At 36.0% G+C, this 22085-nt stretch overlaps 1 protein-coding gene across 6 annotated transcripts in view; it reads left to right on the forward strand.

Moving 5' to 3' along the window:
• Positions 1-22085, forward strand: part of ANKIB1 (ankyrin repeat and IBR domain containing 1) — a 151137-nt gene that overhangs the window by 96569 nt on the left and 32483 nt on the right. For all 6 annotated transcript variants that reach the window (XM_061164872.1, XM_061164871.1, XM_061164873.1 and 3 more), the window contains 4 exons: positions 1303-1420; positions 9704-9912; positions 11094-11182; positions 19399-19543. In XM_061164872.1, the coding sequence (XP_061020855.1) occupies positions 1303-1420; positions 9704-9912; positions 11094-11182; positions 19399-19543 (561 nt within the window). The remainder of the gene's footprint in view (positions 1-1302; positions 1421-9703; positions 9913-11093; positions 11183-19398; positions 19544-22085) is intronic.

Raw genomic sequence — 22085 nt, forward strand, 5'->3', positions numbered from 1 at the left:
ATGAATGCACTCATTGCTTATATATGCATCCTTACCAGAAGACATGTTAGGGTTAGAAAACTTGTATCAAGTGAGCGAAATAGCCTTGATGAATAGAGTTCCTGTCATATGGGGTTGAGTAAGAATTGAGGAAATGGTTTCCATGATAATTTAATAAAGCAAAACAAGAAATAAAGTTAATATCTAATTTTAAAATATCTGTAAATCAACTGTAAAAGATGGGATTTACTAACTGCATCTGTTCTGGGGTTTCCAGAACTCTCTGGAATATTTGATAAATGTCACCAAAGGACATCCTCAGTGGTTGTAGTTCTGATAAGTAGTTCAGAATTTCTGCTGTTTTTTAAGTTGTTACCTTTAGTTCTGTGCTTACTGCAGTAAGCTGGTTACATCTGTTTAAAGGATTGAAGTAGATATTTATATCAGTAATAAAAATGCAATATTGAATAAAAATAAAGGCAAATTGCTTAGTGATATTGCTAATGTTATGCCTTATTATTACAGTAGCTACAAATCAAGTTCATGGTAGTGATTGCATAAGCAGGATGGGGAAATTAGGGAAATGAAATGAGGAAAACATGTCACAGGTTATTTTGGCATTTATAAACTTATGAATAGTGAGACATTTGTGATTTTATTCTTTATATATTTTCTGTTAAAAGCAAGGGGGGAAAGGATAAAGGAATACAGAAGAATAAAAAAACACCTGAAATGATAAAGTACCTTTATGGAGTGTTAACAAACACTTGAATAAACAGAGATAATGCATTTATGAGTAAGTTGAATAGTATATCATAATCACTTTTCTCCAAATTCAGTCTTACTAAGTGTAAATGTTGGTGGTTCAGTGATTAAAACTGTATCTAAGTGAATACATACATATTCACATACAGCTGATTTGCAGAAAGAAAAGACTGGATAAAAATACTTGAGAGCGTTAATCATGACCATTGGTCAGTGGTGAAATTGTAGGTTTTTATTTCTAATGCTTTGTTTTTTAGTATTATGTAGATTTTTGAAACTATCAAGTAGGATGATCTTGTCGTTATAGTATAATTCTTTGTTTTAGAGTGATGAGGTTCATGAGACCAGGCATCTACTTTCCAACTTAAAAAAAGACTTGTGATAAAGTAGTTTTGAAATTCGTGGTAGTGGAAGATACAGTGAGTGCCTTTTTAGCTTCATTGCCAACCCAGAACTGAAAGATTAAATAAATGATAACCATATATATTTATTTACAGATTTGCAGAACTTCCTAAAGGTATAATAGCCAATTTAATTTTGTTTTTCTTCTTTTTAAAGCCATATGAAGGATTAAGACCTCAGGATCTTCGTAGATTGAAAGATATGCTTATTGTGGAAACAGCAGACATGCTCCAGGCTCCACTATTTACTGCTGAAGCTTTACTTCGAGCTCATGGTAATGAAAGAAATGTCCTGAGTACTTTCTGAAACTTTTCACAGTTAAAAGATGGCTGTTTTGAAGCACTTTTACTTTTCTCTTGTTTTTTCAGAACATTTTAAATACTTAATTCTTCTAAGAGCTAATTCTCCCAAGATTTTATTTATTTATTTTTTTTTTTAAATTATTTTGCTAAAGTGTAGCATATTCGAATTAAAAAAATAAACAGAAAGACAAGTTCATCAGTTATTTTGGATGGAGATCTGTCCTTAGCTGGCAACAAAGGAACTTGTCTCCCAAGATTTTAAAATCGTCAAAATAGAGATCTGTTTGAAAAAGAAAAGTTTTTTAAGCAATAGATTTCTCTTGAGTTTCTTTTATTTCTTCCTTTGTTTCTTTTTTAAAAAATGCTATGCAGGCAAGGCACTGTAGAGATCAAATTCCTTTAAGAAGAACCAATTAATCTTTTTTCTTTGGTTATATTTATTTATTTGCCTTTTTTAACTACTTTCAATTTTTAGAAGAATGTAAATTTGGCATCTTGATCAAAATTACTGTAACAAATGGAAACAATGATATCTAAAGCTTACCAAGTATAGAATCTTCAACAGAATAGCAGATACTTTGCCCAGAACATTTGAGATCAAATTGAATTGGAAAGTTTTCTTATAAGCCCTTAGAGGCAGATCTGAACAAGCATACATAGAAGAGGGAAAAGAGAGAATGAAAATAAAACTTAACATTATGCAGATTTATGCCTTATTTTTCAGCATTTTTTTAATGTTCTCTCAACGTGGTTTTGCTCTTTATTAGATCTGTATAGTTTGGTTAATTAGTGATTCAGTTTTATATTTAAGCTACAATTAATCTTTTTTCTTTGGTGATATTTATTTCTTTGCCTTTTTTAACTACTTTCAATTTTTAGATGTTTTATTCGGTCTATTTAGAGCTTCATCACAATGGCAATATGTATTTCCCTTAAAACACTGTAAACAAATATACTAGGAGTGCACCATTTTAATCTTTACTAGTTACTGTGAGATTGCTGTGTAAGTTAATAAACACATTTGTAAATACATTGTTTGCAGGAAGTAAATTTCTGAGTTACAGCTCAGGAAAAGCCTGCTGAATTTATGTTGTAAGCATTACTTAACACAATATAAGGGTGAAAGACAGCAAAAATATCTTCATACATCCTCATCCCCTCATTGCAACAAACCCTTAACTGGGAGAAACTTATTCCCTTCTGTTTCCTCCTCCTCCTCCACTTCCCACTTACTGTCACCTTATAATATTCAGAGAGCACTTCGATTATGGATGTGAATAGAGAAATGCTTTCAGATAATCATCAGCCCACATACCCTAGTAACTGGTACTCAAAAATGGAATGGAGTTGTAAAGCGCTTTTATAATACAATATTATTGTTAAAGGCAAGGGTTGATTCTCTCGTTTTATTTTGACATGGCATGTCCTGAAAATATCAATCAATATGAAAAAAAAAAAGGTGGCTGTTTTAATGTTTTAATATAAAACAAAATAGTTTGCTAAACAAGCCTGAGTTGTTATTTGTGCAGTGGTTACTGCAGTACTCGACATCCTTGTGTTTTGAAGTAAATATGAACTGGCTATGAATCATAGAGAAGAAATAAGAAATCTCTTTTTGAAAATTGAACAAGTAAACCAACTTATAGATTGTCTAATTTTAGAAATGTATCTGATTTGAGCAGGGTTGAGAGTTGGAGTCCATAGTCCTAGTCCTGGTTTTGACATTAATTTTTACTAAAGCTGATTAAATAAAGTCAGTTAACTTGCAGTTTGTTATTTTTTTTTTTGTCAGTTGTATTTATGTAAAAACTGTTCCTCACCATGAAATGCACAAAGCAAAATCTATAGAGTCAACACAAGAACATACTGTCCTTTTAAGGTGGGGTTTTTTTTGTTCATTTTCAAAATTTTTTTGAGGACATTACCAACTTTACTTAGAAAAAGTGCTTAGCTTATTTTAAGTCCTCTGTGATCCTTAAGACAACCATTCTGGGAATTGTCACATGTTGAGTTGGACCCTCCAATTGCACACTTGATATTTGACATTTTGGCTTATTCAAAGAGTTTTTTTCTGATTTAGAAATTACTTTTAAAAAGGGAAAGGTGAATGGCTTTTCTCATCCAGTAATTTTGAGACATACCTCTTTGTTTTAACTATAAATCTTTATCATCTGTATTAAAATAGAATGCCTACTTCCAAAAATTTTTATATGATCTTTTGATTAGAAGAAAATTTTAAACTGCATATTTCATCTTCCTTTGGTCATTTCTGTGAATAATTTGGTATATAACCCTCCAGAATCACCAGCTTCAATATTGCTGTTTCCCAGAGTTCTGTACTTGACACTCTTTTCCACTTTATATACCAGTGGCTCTAACTTTTGGTATAAATAAGAATTTCCTGGGAAACTAACTAGAAATTCTTAGGATAACTTCTAGAGAATCTAAGTCTTTTCTTTAGGTGCGGGAATAGGCCTAAAAGCATGTGTTATAAACAGCCTACCAAATAGACCCTTATCTGAGAAACATTGTTGTGCACATTTATCTGATGACACCAAGGCTTTCAAAAACCACCTAGATAATAAAGAACATGTCTGCAACCTGACCTTAATGAAGTATTCAAGACTTTATTTCTAAATGGCTTTTTAACCTTTTCTCCCCAACCAAAGGATGTCCATACATGAACTCATCATTTCTCCCACTGTCTTGATAAATGGCCTCCACATTCATTCAATCACCCTGACCAGACTGAGAAGTCACACTTTCCTTCTACCTCTCTGTCACATTTGAGCACAGCCTCCTCATTTCTCTTCCTAAATAGCTCCCATCCTCTCCCCAGTCTCCCTAGCTCTTTCCAGTCTCACTGCCCCTGACTTAAATTCAGTTTGTCATTATTTTTCATCTAAATTGTAGTCCAGTGTTGGCATTCCTCTTCACCTGTATTCATTTTTTATATTGCATTTAAAAATTTTGAGCATTTATCTCCCCTGCTGAAAAACCCTTCACTGGCTCTCCCCAGACGTAGAACATCCCATCTCTTTAGTATATCTTCATGATTCAGGCTTGTGCATCTGGGCCGTCAGTCTCCACATGTTTACCCACCTCCTGCTTGTCTTCATTAAGCACCGCTTCCAGGAAATCTTTTCAGCTTATGTATTCCCAGGGTTACTTTGAGAGCCTTCCTGTCTTTTCCCATTATATCCTGTGCATATATGTGTCATAAACTTAGAATACAATATTACAATAATCTCTGTATTTGCTTTTTCTCTACATTAACCTGGGAGCTCTTAGAGGGCAGCTTTTTATTGTTTTTTTTTTGTTTCCACAATAACCATCCCTTAAGCCCTGAGAACATAGTTACAGAATGAATAGATAATATATTTGAAATGTTATTTGTACATTTTAAACCCATCTTTTTATTATAGAACCCTATTTCTCCATTGTCATCTTTTAAAACTTTGAAGTAATCCTTTGACAAAAAAATCTAGACCTGAATACATGTAAATCCATGGCTGATTCATATCAATGTATGACAAAACCCACTGGAAAAAAATAAAAAAAAAAAAAAAAAAAAAAATCTAGACCTGGTTCAAAAATGAAATTGAGGAATTCAAAATAGTTTTTAAAATCTTAGAATTTAAAGATATTTTCCTTTTAATCAGTAATAATGCTTAACAGTCATAATATAGAAACTTGTAAAGAAATACAAAATATCTTAAACTGTGTTTCTTTTGTGTAAGGTTCACAGCGACCTGTCCTTTGCTTGAGCTTTCAAATAAAGAGAGTGCATTTACATATAATATAGAGCTGACATAAAAGTAGAACTCATTCATCTGTGAGGGGCTGTGTTGTTCCAGTTATATTAGAGTAGGCCACTGCTGAAGTGAAAGGATAGAGTCAACCACAGTAAATGTGTCTTAATCATAATAGTAGTCTAAGGTGTTTTATTTAGGTTAGGAATGGGGCAATGCCTCAGCTCCATACAGTTATCCCGACTGACTGAGAAACTCTGCCACCCTAACAGTGGCTTTGGAGGTTGCCCTAGGGATTCTCTCCCTTCTAGCCAACCAGTCAGAAAGGAAAAAGCATGCAGATAAAGATGTGGGAGGTTTTTTGAGCCTGTCCCAGAAGTGACATAAATCACCCCTGACATAAATCATTCCACTGACCAGAATTTAGTCACATGGTCACATTTCACTGTAAACAGCAATTCTGCTCTGTGTATAGACCCATTTCTGCCACAGGTGTCTACATTCGGCTAAGTTATATAATGTATCATAATTCTGACTTATAATATTGTATCCTGTAAAAATCTAAGGCTAACTTAACCAGTAACTTTATTGTAATTAAAACAAAGATTTTCTTCTCTAGTGTTTACACATTATGTCATCAAGTATTTTTAAGTGATAAACTCCATTTTCACTCCATTGATATTTCCTTAACTTGTATTACATAATAGGCTCAACTCTAATAAGGTGATATCTAATTGAATTTTACTAGTTGACTTTTGTCTATTCTGTGATAACTTTTTTGATAACTTACTTAAGAGTTCTGTTAATATATTGCATTCCCTTGTTAGAACATAAAATAGAGGCTCATGCAGGCTTTCAAATGCACATTTCTTCTACATTCTTCTAGGTAATATCAGTGACATTTGATAAGCAAATAAGATTTTCAGAGGTAAATGATGTTAGTGAATAAAATAGTACACAGAACTACAGTTTACGCTAATTGCTGTCAAAACCCGGATGGGCTCTGTTTCAGAGCTATTAAACTGAACTCTTTGGTAGATTTATAGGTTGTATCCTTGGTAACATTCATTCAGCTTTCCACAAGAAAATAGATTTAAGCATTATTTTATGTACTGTCAAATTTAGTCCCAAAGTAATGAGGTTGAAGACAGAAGACAGAAATGTTTGGCTATATTTACTGAGAAGTAATTGAATTTTAAGAATGACTCTGTTAAAAATACAAAGGTCATTTTCTGAGCATTTCCTCAGTAATAAAAGTAACATGTATTAATAGTTGAAAGCTACCTAATGAGAAAATAAGTAAAATTTACTTGTGCGTTTGCTCAGTCACTCAGTCGTGTCCAACTCTTTGTGACCCTGTGGACTCTAGCCCACCAGGCTCCTCTGTCCATGGAATTTTCCAGGCAAGAATACTGGAGCTGGTTGCCATTTCAGTTTTTTAAAATATGAGACCCAATCTAGTTTGACTGTCCTTAAAGTAAATGTATATTGAAGTATTTTTTAAAGCTCCTTTGGAGACTCATCACTTCTAAGGTAATTAAACTTGAATAGTCCACATCTTCTCTCACGACTCTCTTCCTAGGAAATGACATCTTCTCCCAAGGCTTCTGTAGACATTTCTCCCTCTGGACTAGACTTCTTCTCTGAACTCTATACACTTATATTTAACTGCCTATTTAAAAGTACCTCTAGAATATCTCATCATGTCTAAAATTAAAATCACACTGTTAAACCTGTACCTGAGTCTCTGGTATTTCCTATTTACATGGAAGGCGGCACCAACCAACCAACATGGTAGAACAGGGACAAAAACTTTGACATTTCTTCTTCAATCACTATGTCCCATTGTCACCAAATTTTCGGTCTGACCTCCCAAATCTTAACTTCTCCCTTTCTCTTCATCTCCACTGCGCCAGCCATGGCCTTAGCTGCATAATCTCTTACTTGTACTTCCCAGTAGCCTCTTTGCTAGTCTGCCCTTCCTCCACTATCCCCCTATCCGATTTCTTTCTCCATTCTGTAGCCAGAAAGATCTGTTCAAATCTAACTGTGACAACCTTTTCTTCCTACCCATATGCCAAATTTTTCACTGGCTTCCTGTCACTCATAAACTGATGACAGGAGTGTTATTTAGAAGTTCTATATGGACTGCATGCATACTAAGTCGCTTCAGTCATGTCCAAGTCCTTGTGACCCTATGGACTGTAGCCCTCCAGGCTCCTCTGTCCATGGGATTCTCCAGGCCAGAATATTGGAGTGCGTTTCCATGCCCTCCTCCAGGGGATCTTCCCAACCCAGGGATCGAACCCATGTCTCATGCAGCTCCTTCACTGCAGGCAGATTCTTTACCACTGAGCATCAGGGAAGCCCCCTATATGGCCTAGTCCCGGTCTGTTTCTTCAGCCTCCCTCAAACGGTCCTTCTGGTCTCCTTTTGGTCTTCTGGTCTCTGGAGACCTTTTACCTCGTTAGCTCTCCCTTTTACGTCTCCCTTTTACCTAGTTAGCTCTCAGATGTTCACTCCGGGCCATTTCCCCAGTCACCTCTGACCTCCCTAAATGGGAGTCTCTACCTCTTAATGCTGCTTCTGACAGTGATGATTTTTTTTAATGTGTTGATTTTATTTAATGACTTTCTCTTTACTAGACTTTACATTCCATGAAAGCAGGAATTGTGCCTGTTTTTCCTTCCCATTGTATCCCTACAGCTTGCATAGTATATGGCACATAAAAGACACTCAATAGATGTTTGCTAAATGAGCAATATGACAGAATCCAAGACTAGAATTTAATTTGTTTGTGTGTATATAAATTATTGCCGTTCTTTTCTCCCTTTATTTAAAAGTGTTTTAATGGAGACTTGGAAAGTAATCATACTGTTCTAAGGAAGTTTGAACTTGTTAATTACAAATATACCTTGTTTTATTGCACTTCACTTTGTTGTGCTTTGTAGATGTTGCATTTTTTACAACTTGAAGATTTGTGGCAACCCTACCTTGTCCGAGGATGGTTAGTGTTTTTTAGCAATGAAGTATTTTAATTACGGTACTGTAGTCCTGTTAAGTGTGCAATAGCATTATAGTAAAAAAAAAAAAAAAAGCCAATGTAGTGTAAACATAATCTTTACATGTACTGGGAGACAAAAATAATTGTATGACTTGCTTTGTTACACTATGTTTTATTTCAGTGATCTGGAAGGAAACTTGCAACATCTTCAAAGTATGCCTGTGGTGACCTATCAAAAACCTCAGGTCCATTTAGCAACATTTCCCAGAATACACTTGTATGCAGAGCTTTTCAGTTGTTGGATTTTTCTTCTTTGTAATCTGACTCCTATTTCCAATCTTATCTTCCATCTCCCCAAACCAAAGTATAGTACCCTGGAACTTTACAGAGCTGTTCATATCTCTCCATTGAACTTCTATGCCTTTGCACCTGTGGAAACACACTCTGTCTTCATTGCATACCTGAATCCTAATTATCCTGTTAAACTGCCAAATATATTGACAATATGGATGAAAAAAATCTTCCATATAGAGTTTCCACAGATATTTGTATTTGGTTTGTAAAATGATATAGAATGGGCCTATGATAAATAATTTACTCTATGTTACTCTTGACCTGTGCTTTTATTGGGCTGCAGTGGAAAGAACACAGACTTTGGATTCACAGAAGTTTGCTTCATATACCTCATATCTGTTTGAGCCTGGCCAAGTCACATAATTTCCCCAAGTCTTGGTTTCTGCACCTCAATAATGATTGGAAAGTTTATTGGGAGGAATGGGTGAAATAGTATATGTTAAACACCTAGCAAAATCATTGGATATATCAGTTTATTGTTTTTAAAGGTTTAGGTTTTTGTGACTCTATAATAGCATAGGTCACTTGGCTGTTTTAAAAGTATTCATAGTAGAAAGATAACCTTTTTTAGTTAAGCCAGATTCAGGCCCACTTAATATATAATTTACATCAAATTCCCTAAAACTTTATAATCATAATCCCTTAAGAAGTTCTTTCTGCTTTCAAGATGTTTATCAAATGAATTTTTAGGAGTTGCTGGCATTTTGACATGTTTATTATGAACTATGTAATATTTTACAACTTGATAGCAGTGAGGCCAATTGTGAAGTTATATGTTATTCTTGAAAGAATAAAATGACTTAATCAAACCTTTACCAATAAAAATTTAGTAAATTCCAATGATGTGTGAGCCACCACTTTTGATTATGAGTAGAAATGCCTGAAGTTTTTAGCCATCTTTTTAAATATTGACATGGTGGTAAGCCATGGTAAATTATAAAACTTTAAATTCTGTTTAAAAATATGAATGGATATAACATACCTAAATATGTCATTTGTAATTACAACTTTGCTAACAAATAACTTTTCTTCCTGGAGGACCAATAGCCCTGTAATTTAGTCTCTCTTTTGTTATTATGAAGCTCTTAAAACAGCACCATATTTTCTCTGTTATTTGAGAGATATCCATTCCATTTGTCTTAAAGACTGGGACAGGGAGAAATTACTTGAAGCTTGGATGTCCAACCCAGAGAACTGCTGCCAGCGATCAGGTGTTCAGATGCCAACGCCACCACCAAGCGGGTATAACGCCTGGGACACACTCCCTTCTCCGAGAACTCCAAGGACTACCCGCTCTTCTGTCACCTCTCCAGATGAATTAAGTTTATCGCCTGGGGATTTGGACACCAGTTTGGTACGGTTTAGTACTCAGTGTACTTCTCATATTTTTAATTTTAACGTTGTTTCATGGAGCCTCTAGTTGTATTCTTGTAATTGAATCCTGAACCCTGCTTAAAGGGCTCGATTATTTCATGCTTTGGTTAAATATTTATTATCAGAGACTGTTTTTGTGATCCCTGAATTATAGATTGAAAAACAAGTGGGCTTTCTTTTCTCTTTTAAAACAAGAAACATTAAAGGTTTTGGCAAAACTGCTTATGATATTTTCACTGAAAAGCTCCAGTTATTTACAGTTTTGAATAAGCCATATTGAAATGTTAAAAGTTGAGTTTGTGATAGGCACCTAAAACCAAAAATATGAAAATATTTTTATATTTTCTGGAATACATTTATAATATGTTGATAACTGTGTTTCAATGAAGCTTCTGGAGTTATTCATCCAGATAACATTTCCTAATAAATATTTGCTTTTTATTGAGACACAGTACTGCCGTTATATCCATTTTTAATTGTCAAACCATTGATGCACTTATATAAGCAATTTTTATGTTTCTTGAATAATTCAGCTGCTCAAAATACATGATAAGTATGAATGCACTCCAGATTTTATCTGGACCTTCTTGGAAAACAGCATCCTACTTATGTAATTCGCATCTGTAACATTTTAAAGTTTGATTCTCCTAGTTATGCTAGAAGATACAAAGCTTTGTAGCATGGTTCCCTGGGTAGAAATCCTTCAATTGCTACTCTGAATATCCTGAGTTGCTGTATTGAAAAAATAAATTTACTTTTTATTTTTGTAGATTTTCTGGGTTGAGTATAGGGTGAAGGACACCATATTGAAGTGGTTATCTCACAAGGAGCAATTTGATCTTGACCTGAATAGATTGTAATGATTTGTTTCTTATGTTTCCTTTCAAAACAAATAGTTGCTGACTAATTTAGCACATAAGTTTAGAATTTAAGAATTTAACTTTTGCGTTAAAACATTTCGATCCCACAGCAATTTATAATGAGGTAAGCGTGATATTTGTTATTTAGTCAAAGATAGGCACAGTAATTTTAAGTTCCCTTATAATTTCAGAACACTTTGATTACATGAATTGCTGGCATTTTTTGCCATGAACTAATGAACAAAGGAATATTCTCCTTCGAGAGTATGACTTTGTTGAACTCGTTTTCCTTCATTTTCAGTGTGACATTTGCATGTGCAGTATTTCAGTGTTTGAAGACCCAGTGGACATGCCCTGTGGACATGACTTCTGCAGAGGATGCTGGGAGTCGTGAGTATACGCGCACCTTAGTGTTTCTCACTGCAGGGTAGCGCTGTGATTGGGCAGTAAAGCTGCTTGCTTTCAGTATTCAGTGATATGGATTATTTATGTTGCTTTCAGAGTTACACTGAAATGTATTATATTTTGCTACTAAAGCAGAATTTTGTTTTTATTTTGCTATCTTCCCATCTATTAATTTTATAAAATTATTTAATTTAGTAATTAAGGTTATTTAGCTTAATGTGAGATACTGTGGGGAAGAAAGCAGATATATGTAAATAAGTTTTCTTAGTATGCTAGTTCATGTTGTAGTCAGTTTCTTATATCTCAAGCTTTTTTAGGCACTTATTTTCATTCTTTGAACTTTTTGTGACAAGCCAATAGACTTGAAAATCCGTAAGAATACAGATATTTAAAATTCCTTTTTAATCAATTCAAAGTTATATGTCTGTTCTAGGTATGATTGGTCTATATTACAAATTGAAATTTTATTTTCCTTCTCATGTTTGTCTCTGTTCTCCTTCCCATTACCTTGCCAATTTATGGTTTTTTTTTTTTTAATTTATGTTTTCTCACCATCCACTAATTTTATTCTAATGTACTTTTCAAGGGAGGTTTATAAACAAAATGAAGATCACTGTAATGAGCAATATGATATCAGGTTATCCCTGGAGACACATAAATCTATTGATTGATGACCTAAGCAAGGCATGTCATTAATATTTAAGACAAAAGTTTTAAAACTATTCTTTCAAACTATATAAAGTTTTTAAAACTGGGTACCAAGTGTAGGGAATTGAGGAGCACTATGTTGGATGAGACAAGGACCTGAGGACGTTTCCTGGTTTTCTTTTATTAGTAACTGTGTCGTAGTATAATTAACATATAGTAAGCCACATAATCAAATGAAATAATTCAAAAAGCTCTGACTCTATATACCATACAGTGTCATGAAACAATTAAGTTAATGAATATATTCATTACCCCCCATTGTTTCCTCATTTCTCCCTGAAATGCATCCCACCCATCTCTTCCTACCTCCATCTTACACTTCCACCATCACCACCACCACCCCACTCTACTTCCCATCTGTGGGCAACCACTGATCTTCTTTCTGTCTTTCTGGGAGAAGGAAACGGCAGCCCACTCCAGTATTCTTGCTTGGAGAGTCTCATGGACAGGAGAGCCTGGTGGTCTGTGGTCTGTGGGATCGCAAAAGTCGGACACGACTGAGCACACAGCACATCACCTTTTCTCTATCTGTTTTCCAAATTGGAATATAAGGCAAGATTTTATTTGGAGGAGGGAGTAAAAGAACCTTTTATAAAGGGTTTTAAAAAATCAGAATAAAAAAAATTATCTGGTTCTTTTTAAAAAATAGATTCAACTCTGAGTCTAATTAGATAGGATCAAATCAGTGCAGTTGATAACAGATAAATTAATTGGCAAGGGTCAGAGCTCACAACACAAGCAAACTTTGACCTAGTTCTAAGCACAGAAAATCCTCCATAGGTTTAGTACTTTATTTAGCTTAAAACTGTCAACTGAATTGCATTAGGAAGTAGTATTTGGGTTCTACCAAGTTTGATATTGTTGACCTTGATTTCTCTATAAAATTGAGCCCCCCTAAGAGATTTACTTGAGTTTTTTTTGAATTTTTTTCATCTTCCTCGCCAAACTCCTATCACAGGAACCATCTCTCATACTCATGACAGACTAGTCATGAGAAATTGATGGTAAGATTTAAATTTGAAAGACTAATTGTTTTTTTCCATGGTCCCTTATCAGCCCACCTAATGTTCTCCTCACTCCTACCAGGTAGTTCTTGTCCAGTCAAGTATCTACAGTATCAGTAAAACACGTTCCAGGTTGAGTGATTCATATGTGAAGGAAACAATTTTAAAATTAACTGCAGTCCTTTCATCGGACATAGAAAAGAAACTCCCCAGTCTAAGAAGCAAGGAAGAATTTTTAAAGGCCCTTAGATAGTTTGAAAACCTCTTAATTTATCTTACTCTTCTCTACCCCCTTATCTCATCAGTCCATGCAGATGCTTTGAAGCATATATGCCAAGGGCTTAAATGAAAGGAAAATTAGTATTTTTCTGTCAAACCTAGAATATCCTTCCTGCTACTTATTAGTTGTTGATTTAAGTAAACAGTAACTTCCCTGTGCCTCAATTTCGTAATCTATAAAATGGTAACTGTGGTGTTACTTTATAGGAGTGTTTCCAGTTAATTGTTAAACAGCTAAATACATGTAAAATGCTTAGAACAGTGCCTGGCACATAGTAACCACTCAGTAAATGTTAGTTATTAGAATCTTACTAAGCTCAGTAATGAACAGTAGAGTGGGAACTTAGGATATAATCTGTGAAGCTGACCTACAAGATAAAAATATAAGTTAAGCTTGATCAAGATTTCCCTCTTTTACTAACATTTATCAACATTATGTTATACTTTTAAACTTAGTGAGAAATTTTATGTTGCTGAAAATTGATAGCCTAGCTCACAGAGAAGTTATCTGTTCTTCAGTAAGGTCTTCTGGTTTCTGTCTTATAATTCCCCAGAAATTAAACCTGTTCTGATGTATTTCAGTTCAGTTCAGTCGCTCAGTCGTGTCTGATTCTTTGTGACCCCAAGGACTGTGAGGCATGCCAGGCCTCCCTGTCCATCACCAACTCCTGGAGTTTACTCAAACTCACATCCATTGAATTGGTGATGCCATCCAACCATCTCATCCTCTGTCGTCCCCTTCTCCTCCTGCTTTCAATCTTTCCCAACATCAGGGTCTTTTCAAAGTCATTTCTTCCCATCAGGTGGCCAAAGTATTCTACTTTCAGCTTCAACATCAGTGCTTCCAATGAACACTGAGGACTGGATGGACTGGTTGGATCTCCTTGCAATCCAAGGGACTATCAAGAGTCTTCACCACCACAGTTCAAAAGCATCATTGCTTTGGTGCTCAGATTTCTTTATAGTCCAACTCACATTCATACATGACTACTGGGAAAACCACAGCCTTGACTAGATGGACCTTAGTTGGCGAAGTAATATCTCTGCTTTTTACTATGCTGTCTAGGTTGGTCATGACTTTCCTTCTAAAGAGTAAGCGTCTTTTAATTTCATGGCTGCAGTCACCATCTGCAGTGATTTTGGAGCCCAAAAAAATAATGTCAGCCATTGTTTCCACTGTTTCCCCATCTATTTGTCTTGAAGTGTTGGGACCAGATGCCATGATCTTAGTTTTCTGAATGCTGAGTTTTAAGCCAACTTTTTCACTCTCCTCTTTAACTTTCATCAAGGGATTCTTTAGTTCTTCACTTTCTGCCATAAGGGTGGTATCATCTGCATACCGGAGGTTATTGATATTTCTCCTGGCAATCTTGATTCCAGCTTGTGCTTCATCCAGCCCAGCATTTCTTTATGATGTACTCTGCATATAAGTTAAATAAGTGGATGACAGTATACAGCCTTGACGTACTCCTTTTCCTATTTGGAAGCACTCTGTTGTTCCATGTCCAGTTTTAACTGTTGCTTCCTGACCTGCATACAGGTTTCTCAAGAGGCAGGTCAGGTGGTCTGGTATTCCCATCTCTTTCAGAATTTTCCACAGTTTATTGTGATCCACACAATCAAAGGCTTTGGCGTAGTCAATAAAGCAGAAATAGATGTTTTTCTGGAACTCTCTTGCTTTTTTGATGATCCAGCAGATGTTGGCAATTTAACCTCTGGTTCCTCTGCCTTTCTAAAACCAGCTTGAACATCTGGAAGTTCACGGTTTACATATTGCTGAAGCCTGGCTTGGAGAATTTTGAGCATTACTTAACTAGCATGTGAGATGAGTACAATTGGGCAGTAGTTTGAGCATTCTTTGGCATTGCCTTTCTTTGGGATTGGAATGAAAGTTGACTTTTTCCAGTCCTGTGGCCACTGCTAAGTTTTCCAAATTTGCTGGCATATCGAGTGCAGTACTTTCACAGCATCATCTTTTAGGATTTGAAATAGCTCAACTGGAATTCCATCACCTCCACTAGCTTTGTTCATAGTAATGCTTCTTAAGGCCCACTTGACTTCACATTCCAGGATGTCTGGCTCTAGGCGAGTGATCACATTGTCATGATTATCGGGATCGTGACGATCTATTTTGTACAGTTCTGTGTATTCTTGCCACCTCTTCTTAATATCTTCTGCTTCTGTTAGGTCCATATTGTTTCTGTTCTTTATTGAGCCCATCTTTGCATGTAATGTTCCCTTGGTATCTCTCATTTTCTTGAAGAAATCTAGTCTTCCCATTCTATTGTTTTCCTCTATTTCTTTGCAATGATCACTGAGGAAGGCTTTCTTATCTCTCCTTGCTATTCTTTGGAACTCTGCATTCAAATGGGTATATCGTTCCTTTTCTACTTTGCATTTCACTTCTCTTCCTTTCACAGCTATTTGTAAGGCCTCCTCAGACAGACTTTTTGCTTTTTTGCATTTCTTTTTCTTGGAGATGACCTTGATCCCTGTCTCCTGTACAACTGCATGAACCTCTGTCCATAGTTCATCAGGCACTCTGTCTATCAGACCTAGTCCCTTAAATCTATTTCTCACTTCCTCTGTATAATCATAAGGGATTTAATTTAGGTCATACCTGAATGGTCTAGTGGTTTTCCCTACTTTCTTCAATTTAAGTCTGAATTTGGCAATAAGGAGTTCATGATCTGAGCCATAGTCAGCTCCCAGTCTTGTTTTTCCTGACTGTATAGAGCTTCTCCATCTTTGGCTACAAAGAATATAATCAGACTGATTTCAGTGCCTACCATCTGGTGATGTCCATGTGTAGAGTCTTCTCTTGTGGTGTTTGAAGAGGGTGTTTGCTATGATGAGTGCATTCTCTTGGCAAAACTCTATTAGCCTTTGCCCTGCTTCGTTCTGTACTACAGGGCCAAATTTGCCTGTTACTCCAGGTGTTTCTTGACTTCCTACTTTTGCATTCCAGTCCCCTATAATGAAAAGGACATCTTTTTGGGGTGTTAGTTCTAAAAGGTCTTGTAGGTCTTCACAGAACCACTCAACTTCAGCCTCTTCAGTGTTACTGGTTGGGGCATAGACTTGGATTACCGTGGTATTGAATGGTTTGCCTTGGAAATGAACTGAGATCATTCTGTTGTTTTTGAGATTGCATCCAAGTTCTACATTTCAGACTCTTTTGTTGACTATGGTGGCTTCTGCATTTCTTCTAAGGGATTCCTGCCCACAGTAGTAGATATAATGTTCATCTGAGTTAAATTCACCCATTCCAGCCCATTTTAGTTCGCTGATTCCTAAAATGTCGACATGTAGTCTTGCCATCTCCTGTTTGACCACTTCCAATTTGCCTTAATTCATGGACCTAACATTCCAGCTTCCTAGGCACTATTGCTCTTTACAGCATCGGACCTTGCTTCTATCACCAGTCACATCCACAACTGGGTGTTGTTTTTGCTTTGGCTGCGTCTCTTCATTCTTTCTGGAGTTATTTCTCCACTGATCTCCAGTAGCATATTGGGCAGCTACGGACTTGGGGCATTCCTCTTTCAGTGTCCTGTCTTTTTGTCTTTTCATGTTGTTCATGGGATTCTCAAGGCAAGAATACTGAAGTGCTTTGCCATTCCCTTCTCCAGTGGACCACATTTTGTCAGAACTGTCCACTGTGACCCGTCCGTCTTGGGTGGCCATACATGCATGGCTTAGTTTCATTGAGTTAGACAAGGCTGTGGTCCATGTGATTAGATCTGTTAGTTTTCTGTGATTGTGGCGTCAGTCTGACTGCCCTCTGATGCCCTCTCTCAGCACCTACCGTCTTACTAGGGTTTCTCCTACCTTGGACGTGGGGTATGTCTTCACGGCTGCTCCAGCAAAGCGCAGCCACTGCTCCTTACCTTGGACATGGGGTATCTCCTCATGGCCACCACTACTGACCTTGGACATGGGGTATCTCCTCTCAGCCGCTCACCACTCCAGTTCCTCTCTGATATATTTAGAATACATAAAATTTAAAAACATCATATATTAACTATGCCTATGTACATTGTGCACTGTGACAGGGGAATATAAGTATTAAGATAAATTATATCTGACTTCACAGGGAACCTGTTCATAGCTAAAAGGAAGAGGTTCCTGCTTTGTTGAAAAAGCAACTTTGTAGTTAGCATTTCTCAAATTTTTAGTCTCAACACCCCTTTACACTATTAAAAATTGTTGAGGACATTTTTCACATAACTAGAACAAATAATTCTAAAACTTGTATGGAAATACAAAAGACCCTTAATAGCCAAAGCAATTTTGAGAAAGAAGAAATAAGGTAAATTTGTCACACTCCCTGATTTTAAACATTACTACAAAGATCCGTATAGTCAAAGCCATGGTTTTTCCAGCAGTCATGTATGGATGTAGACTTGGACCATAAAGAAGTCTGAACACCAAAGAATTGATACTTTTAAACTTCGGTGTTGGAGAAGACTCTTGAGAGTCCCTTGGACTACAGGGAGATCAAACCAGTCAATCCTAAAGAAAATCAACCCTCAATATTCATTGAAAAGACTGTCAGAAGGAAAGGAGAATGTTTTTGTGGACCATATGTTTTGTGTGTGGCAGTTTAAGTTATTAGTTTTTAAAATCAGTACTTTTTAATGAAAACAACTTGACCAAAAATCTGTCACAGAATTTGAGACCCATTAAAAAAAGTTTAATGAGAAAAAAAAAAAAAAAGAAAAGACTGATGCTGAAGCTGAAGCTCCAGTGCTTTGGCTACCTTTGGAAAGAGCTGACTCATTGGAAAAGACTCTGATACTGGGAAAGAGAGAAGGCAGGATGAGAGGGGGCGACCGAGGATAAGATGGTCGGATGGCATCACCAACTTGATGGACATGCGTTTGAGCAAGCTCCAGGAGATGGGGAAGGACAGGGAACCTGGCGTGCAGCAGTCCATGGGGTCGCTAAGAGTCAGACACGCTGAGCAGCTGAGCAGCAACAACAGAGCTGCAGTTGTCAGTCAGTATGGTCCTGGTACAGAGACCCAGAGCTCTGTGGAGCAGAGTAAAAGCGCCCTGAAATGAGCTACACTTACGTGGGCCATTAATCTGCCACAAGTGAGGGAAGAGTAAACAATGGAGAAGAGACGGCATTAATATTTTCAGTAAATGGTGCTGGGCAAATCAGACAGCCATGTATAAAAAAATCAAACTGGACTGCTTTCATATACCATGCATAAAAATATATTCAGAATGGAGTAAAGGACTGAAGTGTAAGACCTGAAACCACCAACTTCTAGAATAAAACATAGAATGTAAGGTCTTTGAAATCAGTCTTGGTGATTTTTTCCCTCAGGCAAGGGAAATTCACACTTCAAAAGTTTGTTTCTTCTTTTTCCATGGGAAATATTATTAATAAGAAAACCCTCAGTAAAAATTTTTTAATTCTTTATTCTGTGCCCAGCACCATGTAGATATTTCACATACATTGTGTCATATAATCTGAAAACAACTCTGGGAAGTACATATTGTTATCTCCATTTTATAGATAGTGAAATTGAGGCACAGAATGCTTAAATGTTAATTACTTAAGATCATACAACTTGTTAGTAGCAGACCTGGACTTCTAATTCCAAATCTTGCTCTTGACCACTTAATTGACCTTGGGTTAGATTCCTGTCACTTTCTAGGATGCCTTTTCCCTACTACCTCAACTAGTATGCCTAGAGTAGGACATGAAACACATTTTAATGTTTATCTGAATATAAGTAGAAAACCTTTTCTTCTGAAAGTTGCACTAGATTCTGGTGCCATCTCAAAACTCTCTTAAATTTTGTGTGGCTTAAATCTGTACCATTGCTGTCTTTTTTTAAAGGCTTAGAATACTGAGAATAGAATATGACTTTTCTAACTCACTTATTTCTAAATTTTTACTCTTAAATATATTTTTCAAGCTTTTAAAGAAGACAGAGCAAACAAATGTAAAAAATGTATAAAACATAGATGTGTATAAATAGTCATACATATGTAGTGAATGGCTGGGCAGATGATAAATGTTCAGTGTTTGTGAATTATGTGAGTTAATGTATTACAGTTGATACTGTACCCTTTGTTTACTGGTGTATTTTAATTATACTCTAACAGAAAATTCAGCATCAGGAAAAAATTCTTAGAATATGCAAATAAATTGTATCCTTGCCTTTTTTCTATCAATTGACAATTTTATTAGGTTTTTGAATCTGAAAATTCAAGAAGGTGAAGCTCACAACATTTTCTGCCCTGCGTATGATTGCTTCCAACTTGTGCCTGTGGATATAATAGAAAGTGTAGTTTCTAAGGAGATGGACAAACGATACCTACAGTTTGATATTAAGGTATGTTGCCAATTATCTGTGTAATCTCCACAATTTAAATTTTATTAAACCTATATTAAAAATTTTAATTTTTTATTTTTGAAAGTAAAATAATGGACTCTGGCTTTTGTCTCTCAGAATAAAGGAGTAGTGGCCTAAATTAAAGTTTTAAGCTAAAGTATTATTTTATAATCATGATAGAAGTAAAAGTAAAAAGTGGCAATGGTAGTTTACCAGAAAATAAAACTATTATGCAGAACTATTTATTGATTTGCATGTTGAACTTTTGTAACTAATTGGCCAAAAAAACATTCATATTAAATAGTAGCTATTTTAAATTTTTAAATGATGTATTTTTAATCCTCAGTATAAATATTTAGAAATAAAGATTATCAACCTGGAAATTTATGGATTTTTTTATATTTCAAGTAATAGTTTCTTTTTTTTTTTTTTTTTTCATTAGTTGAAGGCTAATTACCTCACAACATTTCAGTGGGTTTTGTCATACATTGATATGAATCAGCCATAGAGTTACACGTATTCCCCATCCCGATCCCCCCTCCCACCTCCCTCTCCACCCGATTCCTCTGGGTCTTCCCAGTGCACCAGGCCTGAGCACTTGTCTCATGCATCCCACCTGGGCTGGTGATCTGTTTCACCATAGATAATATACATACTGTTCTTTCGAAACATCCCACCCTCACCTTCTCCCACAGAGTTCAAAAGTCTGTTCTGTATTTCTGTGTCTCTTTTTCCATTTTGCATATAGGGTTATCGTTACCATCTTTCTAAATTCCATATATATGTGTTAGTATGCTGTAATGTTCTTTATCTTTCTGGCTTACTTCACTCTGTATAATGGGCTCCAGTTTCATCCATCTCATTAGAACTGATTCAAATGAATTCTTTTTAACGGCTGAGTAATATTCCATGGTGTATATGTACCACAGCTTCCTTATCCATTCATCTGCTGATGGGCATCTAGGTTGCTTAATAGTTTCATATAATAAATTATAATGTTTATTTCATCTTCTTTTTCCCTTATCTTCTTTATTTTTACTCAGGAGTTATTCATTACTATGTGCAAATCTTTTTTGTGTGATTTAACAGGAGTGTTCAGATTTTTTTATAGTCTGAACCCTAATATATCGACTTTTAAGAAAGAAGTCCTACTATTTCTTTAACACAGAAAGTATCATAATATTGGTTTTTTGTTTTTTTTTTTTTTACATTTTTCATTACTGTGACAAAATACCCATAAACCTTACCAGTTTAAACAGATTTAAGTGACCAATTTGTTGTTATTAAGTACTTTTACATTATTGTGCAACCATGATTACCCTTCATGGTTAGAATTTTTATCATCATCCCAAACTGAAACTCTGTTTCCATGAACACAAATGCCCCATTTCCCCTTCCCACAGCCACCAGTAGGCACTGTTCCACTTTCTGTCTCTGTGTGTTTCTAGGCATCTTATGTAAGTGGTGGCAGTGGGGATTTAGGCGCTGAGTCGTGTCTGACTCTGCAACCCCAGGGGCTGGAGCCCGCCAGGCGCCTCTGTCCATGGGGTTTCTCAGGCAAGCATGTTGGGGTGGGGTGCCATTTCCTGCTCCAGGGGGTCTTCCTGACCCAGGGAAGCGTGGTGGAGTCATAGAAGTAGAATCATACAGTGTTTATCCTTATAAACCGTATTATATCCATATAAGATTATTTCACATAAGTGGAATCATACAGTATTTATCCTTATGTGCCTGGTTTATTACACTTAGCTTAATGTCTTCAAGGTTTATTCACATTGTAGCATGTATCAGAATTTCTTTTTAAGAGTGAGTAATATTCCAATAATGTATGTAGCACATTTTGTTTATCCACACTTTCATCCCTGGACATTTGAGTTGTTTGTGCCTTTTGATTGATGTTAGTAATGCTCCTTGGAGCAGGCAATGGCACCCCACTCCAGTGCTCTTGCCTGGAGAATCCCATGGACAGAGGAGCCTGGTGGGCTGCAGTCCACGGGGTCGCTAAGAGTCGGACATGACTGAGCAACTTCACTTTCACTTTTCACTTTCATGCATTGGAGAAGGAAATGGCAACCCACTCCAGTGTTCTTGCCTGGAGAATCCCAGGGACTGGGGAGCCTGGTGGGCTTCCATCTATGGGGTCGCACAGAGTCAGACACGACTGAAACGATTTAGCAGCAGCAGCAGCAATAATGCTCCTGTGCATATGGGTGTACAAATATCTATTCCAGTCACTGCTTTTAATTATTTGGGGTATATATGCAGAAGTGGAATTACTGGATCATGTGATAACTGTAATATTGATTTTTATGTATTATTAAAGTACCATATAGAAATTTATTATTCTAATACAGCTAATTCTCAAATAAGATTCTATTTATTATAACTATTTTCCATCAGAAAAGTGGCATATTGTGAGAAAACATTTTTAAATTACACATTTTATGTATGAATAGTTGCATTTTTACTCTATCATCAGTCTATTTGGTTCTTAGATTAAAGAATACATAAATTTTAAACATTATTACTAAGGTAATTGCCA

The sequence above is a fragment of the Dama dama genome, chromosome 18 (genome assembly GCF_033118175.1).
Source record: "Dama dama isolate Ldn47 chromosome 18, ASM3311817v1, whole genome shotgun sequence".
Lineage (NCBI taxonomy): Eukaryota > Metazoa > Chordata > Mammalia > Artiodactyla > Cervidae > Dama > Dama dama.